Genomic DNA, 18,767 nt, shown 5'->3' with positions numbered 1-18,767 from the left:
CAAAACACATAATATCTCGCCACGGCAACTTACTTATTAATCCCCTTTTTCACAAGCTGCATGCATCCATCGAATCCTTCCATCCTTTTCTACCCTCACAGCTCCCTCTATCAATGCCCACAGACACATGTGGAAGGAATATTTTTAAAAATAATTTTCTTTTTATGTTTTATAGTATTATGAGAATTGTAAAATATTTTTCAATTTTTAGATACACCATGACAAGAAACTAGAAAAATCACTTATTAATATTTTAATTTTTTTAATCTATCATATTATGTATAGTTTATGTTATAAAGTGTGTCTGTACATATAATATAATTATTTAAAATATAATATTATAGATATATAATCTTGTTGAATATTTTTTAAGAAAAATTTAATTATATGTTTAGTTGTATAATGAATGTTGGGCTGTAAATTAATTTACGTATAGAAGAAAATAAGTTGACAAATAATACATTTTGAGTTATTAATTTTTTTAAAATTTAAGATTTTTTTTATTTTTATCAAATATTTTCTGGTTTTTGGAGAACATTGAAAATGAATTTATCTTCTTTGTTATTCTGATTTTATATTACAATTTATATGATTTAAAATATATTATTACTGTATAATACAACATGTTTTGTATTCGAATGTATTTTCTAACAATTATTATATCCATTAATATATCAAATTAATATACTTTTATGTTGTATATTACTATATCCTAATATATTATTTCTTATATAAATATACTAGTAATTTGTTATTTTATAAAAAAATATTATATTTCAAAGTATTTTATTAATATATTATTGTTTATGTGCGTGTACAACAAAATAATGATGTAATATATCATTTCAGCAAGCTTGAGACACACAGCTCTTGACATGGGCCAAATAAATTCTGATAAAAGCCCGTATGTGTGATGGGCCTGAATTCTATATTTAAGTTTCAAAATCATGTTCTCTTGAAAACCAGGTTCTGGATCTTTCAATAAAGCCTTGAAAGATTCGAGAAATTACTAGAAAGATCTAGAGAAGCCCAAGATGAAACTACCAGAATGCTCTTCTCCTCCCTTGTAATTTATAAACACTCAGCCTATCCCACCTTCGTCGTCATCGTCAACTCGACAACAGCAATTCATCTCTCAATTACAAACAATTCCTGCTTCGAAGGCATAAAGAAGAACAAAGACGAGAAGATGGCAATGATCCCAAGCTTCTTCAACAACCAATCACGAGACATCATCTTCGACCCGTTCTCTTCTTTCGATCCATTCAAGGACTTCCCTTTCCCTTCATCTCCCCTCATCCCTCGCGAGAATTCAGCTTTCGTTAACACTCGCATTGACTGGACAGAGACCCCAGAGGCCCATGAATTCAAAGCAGATCTCCCGGGGCTTAAAAAGGAGGAAGTGAAAGTCGAGATTGAAGATGACAGGGTGCTTCAAATTAGCGGGGAGAGGAACGTGGAGAAGGAAGACATGAATGATACATGGCATTGTGTTGAACGTAGCAGTGGCAAGTTCTTGAGAAGGTTCAAACTGCCTGAGAATGTCAAGACAGATCAAGTCAAGGCTGGTATGGAAAACGGGGTGCTTACTGTCACTGTGCCTAAGAAGGAAGTCAAGAAACCAGATGCCAAGAAAACTATTGAAATCTCCGGTTAAAAAACAACAACATTACATTTTTTTCTTCCAACGTACGTGTTTAGTAGAGCTTTAATCCTTTAAATGCTAAAGAATCAACTAGCGGCCGATTTCTCATCATGTTCCTTGTACACAAATACTTGATGTATAAGATTCAGTCTTATTTAAAGTAATAATTTGACATTAGTTATCTACTCTGCCTGCTACATAGGGAGAGCATCAAACGAACCTTCTTTCTTGAAGCCATCCTTAGGACTCGGTGCAAGTTTGAGATTCTCCTAGCAGTTGCAGTTTTTAAGGTGTTTTTATTTTATAAATATATTAAAATAATATTTTTTTTATTTTTAAAAAATTATTTTTAAAATTAACATATTAAAAAAATATAAAAAATAATTTTTAATAAAAAATTTAAAATTTAAGAGAAACTTTTTAATAGTATCAATAAAATCAACCTGACGTGGCAAGTTAATCTAGAAATTCTCTAATTTGATTTTTTACTTAGGTTGAAAATAAAATCAGGTGAGAGCTAATAGCTAATATAATGTAATTTAGTTAACATAACAGGTTCAAACACGACTTAAATAAAATCTAGTTGAATTTAATAAAAATTACAATGTAAGATTGTTTAAACTTTCAGCTATAAAAATAAATAATTAACTGTTCAATTAAGAAAAAACTAAAAGGTATTAGGCTTTCTCTAAAACATGTGAGAGGAAATACTAAGTTTATTTCGTGGTTGGGAATGAGATTATTTAAGTTTATAGTATGTTTTTTCTAGTATTTTTTAAAAATAAAAACAGGTAAAAATTGGGGTTTTTTGGGTTCAAAAATCAAACCCTATTTTCTGATAATTGATGGTGGCGGAAAAAATATTAAAGTAAACAAGACGTTGTCTATTATAATTTTTTAAAATTAAACAGACGATGAGTGTTCTATTCAATTAAAAAATAAATAAATGCAGGCACATAGGCTTAGAGGGTGTTTGGGTGAGAGGTGTGGTTGTTTTTTTTCAAAAAGCTACCACATTTCTTACTAAAAAGCATGTATTTTTTGCTTTTAGAAAGTGTAGTGTGTGCTTTAAGAGGGTGGTACCTTATAAAAAAAGCTACCACACCTCCCACCCAAACACACCCTTGATATGTGTTTGTATTTGAGGTGGAGGTTGAGGTTGGATGTGGGACCCACTAAAAAAACCACAAAAAGCAAGAAAAATTAGCTTTTGTGGTTGAATTTTATGCATAAATAGGTTGTACCCTACCACAATCTCAACCACAAAAACTAAACCAAACACACCCTTAACCTTACGTAACTAAACTCGCATGAGATTTCATTTTTAAAGGCCAAACAAGTGGATCTAGGTTTTATTTTTAAGGGCTAGGCGCGCGAGCTTAGCCTCTTTGGTCCAACAACACTGTTTCTTGACTTAAAATAAAATCCTCTTTGAATTTATAATTACAATGCTATTTAATAAATTGTCTGATTATACTATACTTTTTAAATAAATTTTGAGCCTTTTATGATTATCTATATGCAATAACTTCGTTAATAATTATTTATGAGCCTAATATGTTAAAAAATATAAAAAGATTGCACATGAATATTCAATGAGAATAACACATATATATTGATATTTTTATTTATTACAAATTAATTATTCTTTTGATTTTTTCATACAACCTATGATAAGTCTTATTTTAAAACAACATACTACTAATAAAAAGCATGTTTTCGTCAAAATAAATTAATAAGGAATTGGGACTTCTACCTCGAGAAATAGATTTTTTACTCCTTAATTTAAATTATGGGGATTCTTGAAAATATTTATTTAAACTCATTTGATTTTTTTTATTAAACAACCACGTTGTTAGTTAAAAAAAAAAAATTTCACTCAGAGAAAACAATTTATGCATAAATAAGGACAAAACGATAGTGACTTGAAAAACACTTATTTGCTCATGTAGAATTTAAATCCTTCAGATTTTTGTGGATATTTATTTTAATTATTGCAGAATTAAATAAAAAATCAACTTTGACAATTATCCCCCGTCATTGTGCAAGTGTAAAATCTAGTAAAGATGAAAATTAAATATACACATGTAAAATGAAAAAGGATATATACTTAAAATATTTGTATTTATATTTATTTTTTACTTCTTACAAGAAATATCAACTTTTCACTCTAGTATTTGATTGACGTTAATAAGTTTTTTTTATAATTTACCCGTTTGTATATTTATTAAACTTTATTTATTGTTGATTTGTGTTAAAAAAATAAAAATAAAATATTTTTTAAGGATATTTAATTAAATAAATGGTATTTTTTATTGTGATATTTTATAAGTATTTATGTTAAATTTTGAATAAAAATAAAGATTGATTGTAATTGACATTTAATCAACTATAAATGCATTAAATAACTCTTAATAAGTCTACTAAAAGCTCTAAAAAAGAGTATAAACAGCCCTCGATGCTTGCAAAGAGTTGAAGCCCAAGATTCATGGGCCTTATTAACCTGTAAAGTTGTTGCCCAACTTGGGCCTTCAAAAAATTCTAGGCCTCAACTATTCTGGAGCGTGCCAGAAAGTTCGTGAATCGCACCATCGCGATTGCCCTGGATTTGTCTCCTGCTTCCTGCTTCCTATAAATTCTCCCTCCCCATCAAGACCGATCAACAGCAATTCACAACGATTATTCTTCAGCAAACGACCAACCAGCAAAGCAAATAACACATATCGATCATGGCAATGATTCCAAGCTTCTTCAACAACCGATCACGAGACATCATCTTCGACCCTTTCTCTTCTTTCGATCCATTCAAGGACTTCCCTTTCCCTTCTTCTTCCCTCATCTCTCGTGAGAATTCAGCTTTCGTTAACACTCGCATTGACTGGAAAGAGACCCCAGAAGCCCATGTCTTCAAAGCTGATCTCCCGGGGCTTAAAAAGGAGGAAGTGAAAGTCGAGATTGAAGATGACAGGGTGCTTCAAATTAGCGGGGAGAGGAACGTGGAGAAGGAAGACAAGAATGATAGATGGCATCGTGTTGAACGTAGCAGTGGCAAGTTCTTGAGAAGGTTCAAGCTGCCTGAGAATGCCAAGATAGATCAAGTCAAGGCTGGTTTGGAGAATGGGGTGCTTACTGTTACTGTGCCGAAGGAGGAAGTCAAGAAACCTGATGTCAAGAAAGCTATTGAAATATCTGGTTGAATACGATGCCTGTATGTTTATCTTGGTTGGCTAGCATCTATCTATTTGTAATCAAGAATTCCGTGTCTTCTTATGTTAATAGCTGAAAATCTTGGTGTCGTCCCTGTTTATATCGAAGTGTTCAATGGTAAATAAAGTGTAATTTTGGCTTTCTATAACCATCCAACCGGTGATTTCTAGCTTCTGTTCCTTTTTCTTTTTTCACCTTGTTCTTGATGCTTATAGGACATTATGGCTAGATACGTTGGAAAAATAATGCTAAAGAAGCGGATAGCTGTCAATATTCCTGTAGTCTGTCGTGGGCACAGAATGGAATAAGACAGCGTTAATAGGAGGGAAAAAATACATACAAATCTCTATTGATGACTGGTTCGTCAATCGAGCCCAGGCCCTGCAAATTCTTCTACATTACTCAGCAAAGCTTACAATATGGTGTGATGTGTCTAAATGCCCTCTTTGTGTTCTTAAGAGAATTATCTCTAATTATCATGTAGTTATCCATTCTGCAAGAATTGCAGAGCCAGTATCTGAAGGAAACCCAGAAACTTGCACGCCATGAAGGAAGTAAAGAGACACGTGCACCATTCAGTCCAAGGGCAGAGCTTCTCCATCAAAATCGCTGATTCACGCCATCTTTTTATAAATGAGAAAGACAAACATATAAATGACTTTAGGACATAGCTAAAATGGATGTGTTGGCGCACGGCAAGAACAAAGAAGCAGGATCGGGAACTTATAGAAGAAGAAGAAGAAGAAGAAAGGACTTTAATGGATGAGTTGTTAATATTTTTTTTTTTATTAAGTTCAAACATTTATCCACACTCGGAACATAAAACACAGAAATACATGAGGGAAATTAATTGATCTCGTTAAGTTAGAAGAAAGGACTGGAAATGGTACAAACATTATAATACCAAAGCAGAATAACCTGGATTATAATCGGTTAACAACCCTCCAATTCTAACACAATTTATGAACCCTAAAACTTCCAAAACCAGAGCTCCAAGAGAGAAAAAAATAAAAAGAAGGGGTGGAAAGGGAGAGTGGGGTTCAAAGGATCGATTAGGTAGGGATGGAACCTCTCCTGATAATTCAATATGTGAAGGTGGAATCGAGGAAATGAATAGGATTTCTAGAGCTTCTATGTCTGATGATTGGAACTTCATGTTTCCTAATGTATCATGTTGTCCTGCTTGAAGGGCACATATCTGTTCTGAGTTTTCCTCCCTTCTGTTTTTGTTCGATTGGGTCTCTTTCTGGGGTCCTTCCTTGCGGCATAGCCTTATTTCTTGGATCACAAGTGAGGAGGATGACGTGTATAAACCAAGAGAGTGACGTTCATTAGTTGGGATCGAACAACATCCCACAGCGACTAGTTACATGGACGAAAGGCTTTTATCAACGTAGGCAAGCAAGAACTTGTTGTCTCTTAGGAGACATCCGATAAAATTGGAACAATACAGAGAAGATTAGCATGGCCCCTGCGCAAGGATGACACGCACAAATCGAGAAATGGTCCAAAAAATTTTTCCTCTTTCCCCTCTGGGGTTTTTTCTTCATCTTCCTTCCACGTTTTCCCTGCCCCTCTGGTTTCTCCTCCTCCTTCCCTGTACGCGTTAGGGATTCGCAATCAACAGGTCAGTTGACACCTTTGCTCGCTCTTATTTTAGTTTCAGACTTTCAGTTTCATACTTTTAAATGTCTTCTTCTTGAACTCAGCTTGGAACCAGTAGCAGATTTTATTATATCACAGAGACGTTTCTGTTTTGTTGCGAGACATTCTCACCATTTCTTGCTATGAATTTAGATGGTGTGCTTGTTAAGGTGTTAAATTGCAGTTCTGAAACAATAATGTAATCCTGACCCAATTTTGGGCCACAAAGCGGCAAGGTGGGTATGGGCCTAACTCCGAAGTCAAAGAAATCTATCTAAGCCCAACTCCAAGTGTTTGTCATCTGACGAAATAGAACTAGAAAGTAGAAACCCTCATCGAGCACAGCATAAGCAAATAATGGCAACGGAGAACAAGCCGAAGTCCAGAGCTAGTGCTACTACCAACAGCAAGAAGAGAAAGCAACACTATCTCCCTCACAATGTATCCTTCTTTTACTTCCTCTCTATGTACTTGTTCATATATATGTAATTTGTTTTTCTTTCTTTTGATTGTATTTTGTATGTGTTTCTGTACTGCAGAAACCAGTGAGGAAGAAAGGTTCCTACCCGTTACACCCAGGAGTTCAAGGCTTCTTTATCACTTGTGATGGGGGTAGGGAGCGCCAAGCGTCTCGTGAGGCTATTAACGTTATTGATTCTGTATGCTCCTTTCTCTTATTTCCTTCTTTTCATTTTTTGTTGCAAAATTCAAGCAGGAGATATGGAAAATCGAGTCATATAGCTGTGAAAATATAGGTGCGGTGAAATGGGTGGCTATGGGAGAAAGATTTGTTTTTATGCTCTAAGTAGAATTCATTAATGGCTACCCTTTTAAATCATGGCTTTGAGTTCTTATGCCAAGTAAAATTCATAATGGCTAGTCCTTACGGACAGGGAGGACTACTCTAACAACTTTGGACCGAAGAAAAAATTTATAGTATCTTAAAAAATTCCTCCTACAAGAATTCTGCTTGTCATGGGTGTGATTTTTGTTTTTTGGTTTGCTCTTTCTGTTATCATAATGTCTGAGAAATGCATTCACTAGATTCGATAATTTAGAGTGCTTTTAGATGTGGTGAATGCACCTTTCCCTTGATTTACGAGGTCAAATTATGTACTCTTTCATTGAGCTGCTGGTATTTGCACTTTTTTCTTGCAGTTTTATGAAGAGCTAGCTTATGGGAAGGATACTAGTGTGAAGCTTGCAGATTTGCCTGATAAACCTACAAATAAAAAGATCAAGTTCTCATATTCTGACGATGAAGGAGATGGCGAAGAGGATGATGATGAAGAAGATGGGGAAGATGAGAACAAATCAGAAGCCCCTGAAGGCAATGATGCCATGAATGATAATCCTACAGACAAAAAGGTAGGATCACCTAGTGTAGAAAATGAAAACAGTGAAAATCAAACAGAAGAGAAGACTAATCAAGAAGAGGGTTGTAAAAATGATGAAAAACAAGCAAATGAAGCAGAGGGGCCACCAGCAAAGAAGAAATGCACAGAAACATGTGCCCCAAAGACTGTTGTCCAAGAAAAAGTGGAGGAGAAATCCATTGATAGGCTTATTGAGGATGAACTCAAAGAACTTGGAGATAAGAACAAGGTGAGCAATGTTTTGCCCGTGTTCCATTTACTGATGTTCCATTGAAAAATAAACAATTTTTTAAATGAGATGATCAGAGAAATTGAACTGGTGGCCTAATTTCTATAGCTTTTGCCTGTGTTCTTTTGTTGAGCTCAATTTTCCTGTTCTTCCCTGTATTTGTACTTAGCTCTCTATCTCCCTCTCCTCTATTTGGTATCTCTATAGATTATTTACCTTCTCATTTTGGTCACTAGCTTCACACCCACCAGGGCCACCACATTGCAATGCTGTTAAGATGTGCTGGGAGGTACTCGATAGGGATGTTTTTCTTGTACTGAAAGTACAATGATTTGGCTTGAAATGAAGATAAAAGACATACAAGCAGTGCACTGTACCATCTAATGAAATTACCTCCCCTTCACCCTAGAATGGAAACACATAATCTGTATCCTGATTTTACTTTCAGAAAGTATACTGGGTGACACATTCGTATGATTTGTTCCTTTTGTTTTCTTTTATTTGTCTTATTTGTCCTCTCAGCTTACCTGTTTTGTTTCTTCTAGGCCCAGATGGGGAAAATGGAAATTGTAGGAAATAGCAGGAAACACATTTTGCTTCCCCGTAGCCTATCGTAGAATGAAATGCAACTCCATGAACAAACTTTACAGCAGTATAAATTGCTGTTTATCTTGCAATCGGGCATGGTGAACTTGGGTGCTCTTATGTTTGTAGCAGATACTGTAGTTTTACTCCTTGCAATTCTGAGAGTATTTTATTCAGATATGCCACATTTTTCATTTTTGATAACTGATCTCCTATCTTGTTGAGTTTGCTATCTGTTGAATTCACTAATTCCTGTTGTTATGGTGAGCATGCTTAAAAAGGGTGGTCTCTGTCCGCTATGTCGCTACTATTTTTGGTTATATCATCATATTCTTACACTTATTATGAATTTTTCTTCTGCTTGAACAGAGGCGCTTTCTCAGCCTTGATTCTGGTTGTAATGGTGTTGCCTTTATTCAAATGCGCAAGATAGATGGAGACCTTTGTCCCAAAGATATTGTCCAACATATAATGACATCTGCTGCGTCAACAAGGAAACACATGTCCAGGTTTATGAATTGCTGACCTCTTAGGTTAAATTTTATAAAGGCATAGCTTCCAACCAGTGCTCACTATTCTCCCCTTTTGAGCCGTACTTCAGCCTCAGGCCACTGCTTATGGATTTCCCCATCCAAAATGCTTGGCATCAACCTGTTTGTGACATTTGGTGCATATGTACCAAATTGGCTTTATGTACTGCAAAAAGCAAGAACTTTTACATCTTAAAAAAATGACATGTCATTTCAGAATGCTAAGTTGTACTATCTGTTCATATATAGGTTTATCATAAGAATGCTACCAATTGAAGTTGCATGCTATGCTTCAGAAGAGGAAATCTCAAGAGCGATTGCACCAGTTGTTGAAAAATATTTTCCTGTGGATACTCAGGATCCACTGAAGGTACCTAGAATTATCTATTCATTAATACTTACCTCAAAAATAAACTGGCACTACTTCTCTGGTGCTCCATAAGTGAGAATTATAAAACAAATAGTAGAAGAAGTGTTTGAGTAGCATATTCACAATTTCAACTAATTTCTTTGTGATGAATAAAATTCACCATCCAATTCAGCAATGCTTGACAACTTGGAATACAGAGGGCACACTCTTGGGAAGAGTTGAGTCTTCAAATATGCTAACAATGTAGCATTAGTCTTGGTCCAACTTCATTGTATGGTTTGATTTTTAGTGGAGGTTTGATTCATAGTCTAAATCAAGCCAAGAGGTAGCCTAGATATAGTATTTTGTGATTCTTTTTTTTCCTCTTCCTAAACTAATAGTTCTAAAACCTAAAATATAAAACTAAGTCCTACAAAAAACACTGTTTGACCTTTAGAACCCTTTGAATAGGACTTGCTGATGATAATCCTGCTTAATTTCCCAACAGAAAGAACTGCTTTCTGCACTGAAAAATCATGTTAGATGTACCGTGAAAAGGGAAACAATGCTCATTTGGATTAAGGGGTAAAACTAAATCTGTATATTCAAGAATTTGTTCCTTGCTTCATCAAAGTTCTTAGAATTCCATGTTGAATACATTGATTTCATGCGTCACTTTTGTGTTAATAAGCTAGCTCTAGCACCACTTTTGAAGTGACCTTAAATAAAATTCCATCTATTCTGTGAAATTCTCAGACCTGCAGGACACGGTTAGTTCAGGAGTTGCTGTTGAGGTAGCTCCCTTCGACAAGGACCAAGCATTACATAAGCTGGGATCCAAGGGAAATTGGCAATGGGGAAATAGATGGCATTGAACACCATCAAATTTAATTAAATAATGATCCAAAACGAAATTTTGTTTCTTCAATTAATCAGACATGAATAATACTTTTAATAGCTTGCCATTCTCATTTATCATATGGCAGCTGAGCAACCACTACACTGCTAAAATCACCCCTGTAGTCTGACATCGTAATTGTGATGGAATATAGGAAATCATAGGAGATAAGAAATCTGAGTTTCACTGATTGAACTGAGTCAACAAGGACTAACAGAGTTGCGTCTCATACTTGCAACACAAACTACAATTTGACCACTTACTCCTTCTGTGCAGTTTGCAGTAATGTATGAAGCCCGTGCAAATTCTGGCATTGACAGGATGAAAATTATAAATTCAGTCGCAAAATCTGTTCCTGGACCTCATAAAGTTGATCTTGGCAATCCCGACAAGACAATTGTAGTTGAAATTGTCAAGGTAAGAATCTGTTCTCTTCCCTGCCATGACTTATCTTTTGCAGAAACTGCTCATTTGTTACAAAACCAAGTTTTGCGACATTTTGAAGTTAGAATCGTGTTTGTTGGTTATATGTTTTAGAAGATGCTATTAGGCTCTCTATGAGCAACAATATTGAAGAACTTTTATAACCATTACATCTCATTACATCTCCTGATGCCTATGAGTGATCATGCATCTGGTCAAATTAATTGGCCAGTCTGTTTATTTCTTAAGACTCTACATGTTTCAAGTTTGTTCAGCCTCTTACACTCGTGATGTATTCTTTACCGCAAAGCACTAGAATTACTTGTTTCGTGTATAATCTATTATTTGTTTAATCAGTACCCATGGGGAAAAAAAATCAGAGTTTGACTGCCTTGATGAGATGTTCGCACTATGGTGCTAATTTATTTTTTGTCCGATTAACTTGATTACTATGGTTTGTAATTTTCTCAGACTGTGTGCTTGATCGGGGTTATTGAAAAGTACAAAGAGTTGTCCAAGTACAACTTGAGGCAGCTCACATCATCGAAGCAGTAATAGCCTGTCACAACGTAAATGGAGAGGAAAGCGCAACTTTGGATCTGTTATTTTTAGTTTGTATTTAAATAGTGGTACGCTAACTAAAATTTTGGTTCAAAAAGAACTTTTTTTCCTTTCTTTCTCGAGCTCCTTGTGGTAAGAATGTTCATGACATTGTTGCAAAAGCATAATATTACCAGAAGACATCTTCACTTCCTCCTTTTGTTTCTGGTCTTTCCTCATTTCTGCGCACTGCCCTGGTGCAAGACTCTTGTTTTTGTCATGTTTTTTTTTTTCACCTATCATAGCAATGACCATTACCAATATCATCTTGATAATGGAAGCGACAGCTATTAGTTAGTTTCTTTAATTTTTTGTTGTAAAATAAGAAAAAAAAACTATTTTTTTTTTATATTGAAGGGAAGCATTATGGATTCTCTTTCCTTTTTTTCCGTCTATATTTCAGATTAAAAATGCGTAGTTTCTTTGATTTTTTGTTGTAAAATAAGGAAAAAAAAAATTATTGAAGGGGGAAACATTATGGATTTTCATTGCTTATAGAAAAAAAAATCCAGTAAGATTGTCTCAAAACCACCCCGTCACAGCACTTATCTAATTTCTCAAAATGCAGGAGAGCTGGGATGCTGATGCTGAACCCATGTATGTCCCACGGATTACACACTTTGCAAAGAGGAAAGGAAAAACAAATTTGAGAATTCATTAATTCATTAATCCATTGAAGTCAGTCACACCACACCACACCACACCCGTCAAACAATAAAGTAACCAACTCATTTTGGACCCCTTCTCTTCCTTCTATGCAGCACTAGGAGGCTTGTACACCTTCTCCACCATTTTCCTGTATTCTGCAACAGACACAAGGTACCAAAAGTATGTAAATATGTTTATCCATGCTCCAAGCAATACATACACCATCATAGTAAACGTGTTATCCAGACTCCAAGCAACACATCCAGACTTCAAAGTAATCATAGAGGAAAACATCCAAAGTAACAACAAACAAACCTTCTTGATTGCTCCAAAGTTGTGCTGCTTGAGTGTTTAGAGGTGAACTTATGTTTGGCTCTGAACATAACATGAAAAGAGAAACAATGTTAATAGTCAATTAAATCACCAACTTTCATTAACCAGAGAAGGGGAAAACGGAAAACAAGATTCACCTCCAAGCAGACTTTGGATTGATAGCAATATTGTCCTCACATCATAGGCAGATGACCATTTATCCTAGAACACACAATCAAACATCATTGATCAGCCAATTTGCATCTTAGAAAACATTCTTAATTAGTTAAAAGCTTTAACTAAAATAATTAATAATTTTACCTGAAGAATATCCAAGCAAATGTTGCCATAGACATCCACATTGGGATGGAAGCAGCTGGTTTCAAACTTGACCTTTGGTGGCTTGAAAGGATAGTCATTAGGGAAGGAAAGGGATAGTTTGTAATCTGTTCCTTCAAAAACAGTGTCTTTGCTTCCTGTGATTGTTCCTTTCCAGCAAAATATGTTGTCCCCTTCAGGGAAGGCAGATATCCCAGATTCTCCACTCATCTACAAAATAAAATTTATCGGAAACCTCTCAGATCAACAAGTTTAATCATTGATTTGTTGCTGAAAACATTAGAGATACAACAACAAGACAGGTTTCGATGTTCTTACCATCAACGCCATCAGTTCAGATTGCAACCTGATTTCATAACAAAAAAAGGTAACAATCAGTAAAAAAACCCTTAAAATTCTCAAGCCGATTAATAGACAATGAGCAACCAGATCAGGTTACAGAGCAACCAATTCTGAAAAAAAGTTCAGTCAAATTTAACCGTGAAATACCTCAAGCAAATTATAGCAAAAAAGACGAGTTTTCAAATCAAGCTTATCACACAATCAATTAGCTAATGAAAAGCAGATAACCAATTAAGACAAATAATCAGACTTAAAGAAACCCAATTGATTCATTCAAAATCACTCTTAGATAAAGAACCAATTACATAAAAATCAATAGCTTAAATGCTACCATATTCATTATAAATACAAACATCATCTGATCTTAGATCACAAACCACATTCATAAACAAGAAAAGAAAACCAAAGAAATAAATCCAGATAAAATTCGTGATATGTTACATCATTTGACAAATAAGAAGAGCAGATTAAGAGCAAAAACAAGAAAAAAAATAATACCGTTTAAGCACGGATTGTGTATCAACAGTCTTTGCCGATGGGACAGTCTGTTTTGATGGGGTAGTCCCTGCCGGAGCAGCCACCGGAGTATACCCATTAATAGCTGCCATTGTTTCTCTTCTTTCTTTCTTTTTTTAGTTTAGAATCCAAAAGAAAGAAAACCCAAATAAAGAAACTGATCGGTGAAGTATGTTTAGAAAACAAGAAGAAGAAGAAGAAGAAGATACTCGAGAGTTTTTGAGTTTCTTCTTCCTTTGTCTCTTCTTCTTCTTCGTGTTTTTTTATAGAGAGAGAGAGCGTTTAGAGAGAGAGAGAGATGATAGAGGCCATGCATTTGTGGTTTATAAGAAGTTGAGATTGCCAATTACGGTACCGTTTAGGAGAGTTTTGGGTAGGGTTTGGTGTATTTTCGAACGTTAGAATGACGGTGGTAGGGATTTGAATTGTCGTTTTTCTCATCGATCTCCAACGGCTAGTTTCCTGGTTTGGAAAGTGCTGTCTGCAAATAAAATACGCATGGCCTCGTCAATTATCCTTTTCATTTTAAAAAAATATATATCGGAAACAAAAGCCCCCTGACGAATTTTTTTGGGAAAAATAAAAAATAAATATGCAAGTATTTTAATTTTTTTTTAATTCTAGTTATAAATCAAAACGCATATGAGAATTATTTGTGTTAATAACATAAAAAATAAAATATTAACATGTTTATTCAACTAATTAATCTAACTATAGGTTAAATATTTTCTTTTTCAATGCATAAATAATTAATGTGTAAATGTTTTTAACGTGTTTTTTTACATTAAATAAAAAATATAATAACGAATTATAAAGTTGATGCTTACATATAATAAAATATAATAAAGATTATATATATTAATAGAAATATTTGAAATCTCAAGTTAATTTTCAAAGTAGCTAAAAAATAAAACAATGTTATAATTGCTGCAATGAAATATCATTTTCTTAATATGTGTAGAATAAATTTCCAAAAAAGAATTACAAAGGAATAAAAAAATGAACAAAAAAATAAAATAAATAGGTTAAGTGTAAAGAATAAAAAATAATGTTTTTTTCAAAAAAAAGTGTAAAGAAAAAAAAGAGAAAAAACCAAAAAAACTTTAATATCATGAATTTGGTATGCAACTTATAATTTTTTTTAAGAAAATACTAGGCATCCAGACTGCTTCAATGTGCATTTTTACATGAAAAATTAAAAGTGTTATTTGAAAAGATCATTTAACTAAATAAACCGATAACCATTTATGTAAATAAAAAAAAGTCATTAATAAGAAACAAAAAAGAAATTGTAAAGATGAGATATTTACCTGATTATATTTACTAAATTTTTTATTTAAATAAATAAAATACAAATCCACCCTAAAAAACCCATGATTTAAACGATAAATACAAACAAAAATGATTGAATAAAAACACACCATAAAAAAATACTATGAAAAGCCAAACACACATATAAAAAAAAAAGGAATGGATACCTACCGATATAATGAAAACATATAAAAAATTAGATAAAAAAAAGCCTTGAGTGAATCCGGCAGCCAACACAGGTGGACAAATCAAACACACAACCTAGAATATGAAATTGAGATAACCCTCTAAATAACAAAGCAAAAAAAATACCAGCAAAAAAATATATTTGAAAAAAATGTTTTAAAAAAAGATTAAAGTCGACCTGGGTTAATCTTTCAGATCTATGACTCGAGTCATAAGACTAGGGTGACCCTATTAAAAGCAAAACTAAAAAATAAAAAAACAAGATTCTTAACGAAACAAATATTAAGGGATGAAATTGAGAAAAAAAAAGTCAATACAAAAAATACAAAACAAAACAAAACAAATAGCAATTAAAAGAATTAGGACTAAATTCAACATAAAAATCAACTAAAATTAAATGATAAGGGAAAATTTAAATGAAATTAAATGTTTAGAGGGGTAATTGAAAAAAAAACAAATCAATTAAGAACATGATTAAAAAATAACAATTAAAAGAATTGGTACTGAACATGACATAAAAATTCAATGAAAAGAAATGTTCAAGGATGGAATTGAAGAAAAACAAATAAATCAAGAAAATGATTGAAAAAAAATAGCAATTTAAAGAATAAAGACCAAATTTAATAAATAAAAACTAACAAAATCAAACAACCGGAGATGAAATAAAAAGTAAAATCCAATTAGAAACAATCAATGTAAATAAAACAATTAAAATTAAAAAAAAAAGAATGAATGAATCAAAAGAAAAAAGAAATTGAAAGGCTGATATAATTTTTTGCACGACCAACATGCAATCTGAGGAAGAAAGAAAAGGAAAAAAAAAGAAAAATCAATCAGCGTCAAACTAGATCTCACTACTATACACACGTTACCTAGGGAGGAAGAAGACTTTGAGAAGCATCAAATGATGTGGAGGAAGCTTGATTTCAACCACCGTCGTCAACCGCACGCGTCAGCAGCTTTTTTTTTATGTGCACAAAATAAAAACTGCTATTATGACTAAATAGCAATAACAAAAAAGCTCTTATGAAATTACAACCAAGTCCTTGAAGCCAATACTAAAAATTTTGAATGGTAAAGGTAATAAAGTAATTCAATTGTTCATAAAATTATAAGAAATGAAAATGCTCCTAGTACTAAATAACAAAAACAAAAAAAAAACCTTTAGGAAATGACAATAAAGCCCCTGAAACCAAAGCTAACAAATTTGCATAGTAAGGGTATCTATGTAATTCAGTTGTTCATGATAAAATTGAAATTACCATACAACCCCTAGACTAAAGATTCTGATTATTTATTCTTTAAAGACAATATAGCAATTGCATTGTTATTAAAAAAATAAAAAGATGGCATTGCCCCCAAACAAATTAAGAATGACAAATTGATCATGTGCAAAAACCATTTTACCCCTCAAGTAAAGCTTCAAAAATTAAAGGATGAAGGGTAAAAAAATAATTTCATTGTAGCCCTAGACACATTTATTGTGAATGAGCTACAGTGAAAAACCCATGCGGTTTGTTATTTTACTTAATATTAGCTAGACTCTCACTTTTTTTTATAAAGAAAATCATTTTCAAAAATTTAAGAAATAGAAATTAGGTAAATTACTAGAAGTATATTTAGTTGTGTGGATAATTCTTTACTCCCAACTAGGTTATGAAACACTGACATTCTATAAGATTCTATAAGGGTCGATTTAGAATCCAATTGACTTGAGATTTAATTTTAGTTGAGTTTTACAATTAATAGTTCAAGTTTGAGATTTCATGAGTTGTGATTTTTAAAGATTAACTTTGGTTTAGAGGATTTTTCCAGATTTGCTTGGTTTTTCATGTTATTAAATTGGGGTTGTTTTCTTATATATATTATTAGATTAACCAAACTTATGAAACTCAATCGACCCAGTAAGTCTTGAATTTCTTTTGAAAATCCTAGCATCGCGCCTTAATTTTTTTCCTTTTTAAGTTGAAAAATTTGTCTCGTCCCAAGGCATTGCGCTGACCATTGATATAGGTTAGCTCAAGTTATTTTTTTTCTTTTAAAATTTTTTTTTCCATCTTTTTCCTTCAATATTTGGATTGTTGTAATTGAGCTTTTTATTTTGTTTCGTTGTGAGTTCCATGATTTTATCATCATCTCATACCCATGTTGTGGGTTTCGCAAAGTAACCATAGTTGGTCCGAGTCAATCTAATATATCATAATTTTATAATTGTTTTTTAATATAACATGTGATGTGGTATCATTTAATTATTTAAAAAGTGTTTCGATTGTATGAATTATGTTTTCAACTTTCTAATATTTTTATATTTTTATAAGTTGATAAAAAAAAAATTCAACCATGGTATAACACATGAAAAAAAGAGAGAATGTTTTAATTGATGCCTTAGGCATTGTTTGTCGAAGTATTTTTGAAAAAAAATCAATTTATTTTATTTTATTTTTGTTTTAAATTAACATGTTTTTTATATTTCAGATTATTTTGATATGCTGATATTAAAAATAATTTTTTAAAAAATAAAAAACATTATTTTAATATATTTTAAAATAAAAAACACTTTAAAAAACAACTATCATCGCAAACCCAATCATCCCTGCAAGGCCAAAAGAATGCCGAATCCTACAACAGCTAATAAATTCCAAGTGAACACTTGCAAATCAATGAGGGCATCTTCGTTTCCTTGATGGATCAAAAAGGAAGTCTGGTCATGGTGTGGTAGTACTGTGCATAGTCCTTCCAGTGGGTTATCACCTTTTGTTTGGTCTTTTAACTATGATCTGTCAATTAATTAGAGTCCAGAGTTCCGACAGTGTTACTGAAACTCCTAGAGATTCCTTTTATTTACAAGTACAAGACTGGTTTTGCTTGAGAATATTTATGAAAAATACACAAACATGGTGTGTTCATGGCCTCGAATCTACTAGTTCTAATCCAAGTCTCAAGCTAGATCAGAAATATAGTGCTCATATTATGATAGTATTTGATATTATAGTTACTATTGTTTTGTTTGTAAATATATTAAAATAATAGTATTTTTATTTTAAAATTTTTATTTTTAATATCAATCATTAAAGTAATTAATAACACTAAAAATTACTTTTTAAAAAAATATAAAAATTACTTTTTAAAAAAATATTCTTTCCAGCTGTGTTGCCAAACAAGCTCATATCTACTTTTGAGACTACTTTTAAGCTTTCATATCCAATTTGATGTGAAACAAGAGATTTAAAGCTAAAAAAAAAAGAGAAAAAAAAAGAAGAAAAAACTTTACCAATTTTTATTTAATTTATCACCAACTAACTTGTAATGTTTTGAAAATTACATATAAATAATAAAATCCTAATTAAAATTAAATTCCAGTTTAAACCCAACTAACTAATAAAAATTTAATAAAATAAAATATAATAACTTGAGCTTAGATGAACCCACTCTCCCGATCAAAGAACGAGTTAAGTTACTCTCTATCATCTATGATCATATAAGTGTGCAAACAATGTTTCGAGTATAATGTGCCACCACAATTCTTTTTCTTGGTTTTACAGTAATATCATATTCTTGGCCTAGATTTTGCACCAAAACTAAGTTCACAAATCTCTATGAGAAAGATAGAGCCTAGCATAGCAATAC

General features: G+C 32.6%; 4 protein-coding genes and 1 non-coding gene across 5 annotated transcripts; 4 read left to right on the top strand and 1 right to left on the bottom strand.

The window, feature by feature from the left end:
* Positions 1-1,048: 1,048 nt before the first annotated feature.
* On the top strand, positions 1,049-1,830 carry LOC133679116 (18.1 kDa class I heat shock protein-like). The gene has a single exon (XM_062101626.1). The coding sequence runs from the start codon at positions 1,049-1,051 to the stop codon at positions 1,655-1,657; it is 609 nt and encodes a 202-aa protein (XP_061957610.1). The 3' UTR covers positions 1,658-1,830.
* Positions 1,831-4,289: 2,459 nt separating this feature from the next.
* LOC133679815 (17.3 kDa class I heat shock protein-like) lies at positions 4,290-5,000 on the top strand. Its single transcript, XM_062102518.1, has one exon. It carries the CDS (start codon positions 4,375-4,377, stop codon positions 4,840-4,842), a length of 468 nt encoding a protein of 155 aa, XP_061958502.1. The 5' UTR covers positions 4,290-4,374; the 3' UTR covers positions 4,843-5,000.
* Positions 5,001-6,266: 1,266 nt separating this feature from the next.
* LOC133680686 (U6 spliceosomal RNA) lies at positions 6,267-6,372 on the top strand. Its single transcript, XR_009836367.1, has one exon. It is a non-coding gene; the product is annotated as a U6 spliceosomal RNA (small nuclear RNA).
* A 414-nt stretch (positions 6,373-6,786) lies between these two features.
* On the top strand, positions 6,787-11,640 carry LOC133680451 (uncharacterized). Its single transcript, XM_062103410.1, has 7 exons — positions 6,787-6,937; positions 7,036-7,155; positions 7,655-8,101; positions 9,056-9,195; positions 9,466-9,586; positions 10,740-10,880; positions 11,358-11,640. The coding sequence occupies exons 1-7, from the start codon at positions 6,854-6,856 to the stop codon at positions 11,439-11,441; spliced, it is 1,137 nt and encodes a 378-aa protein (XP_061959394.1). The 5' UTR covers positions 6,787-6,853; the 3' UTR covers positions 11,442-11,640.
* A 480-nt stretch (positions 11,641-12,120) lies between these two features.
* Positions 12,121-13,948, bottom strand: LOC133680452 (ubiquitin-conjugating enzyme E2 20-like). The gene is made up of 6 exons (XM_062103411.1): positions 13,626-13,948; positions 13,104-13,131; positions 12,768-12,995; positions 12,605-12,668; positions 12,450-12,509; positions 12,121-12,289 (listed from the first exon to the last, which is right to left on the bottom strand). Exons 1-6 carry the CDS (start codon positions 13,733-13,735, stop codon positions 12,240-12,242), a joined length of 540 nt encoding a protein of 179 aa, XP_061959395.1. The 5' UTR covers positions 13,736-13,948; the 3' UTR covers positions 12,121-12,239.
* Positions 13,949-18,767: the final 4,819 nt, after the last annotated feature.

The sequence above is a fragment of the Populus nigra genome, chromosome 19, assembly GCF_951802175.1.
Source record: "Populus nigra chromosome 19, ddPopNigr1.1, whole genome shotgun sequence".
Classification (NCBI taxonomy): Eukaryota; Viridiplantae; Streptophyta; class Magnoliopsida; order Malpighiales; family Salicaceae; genus Populus; species Populus nigra.
Note: the sequence above shows the minus strand (reverse complement) of the source record. Positions and strands in the feature narration are given on the sequence as shown.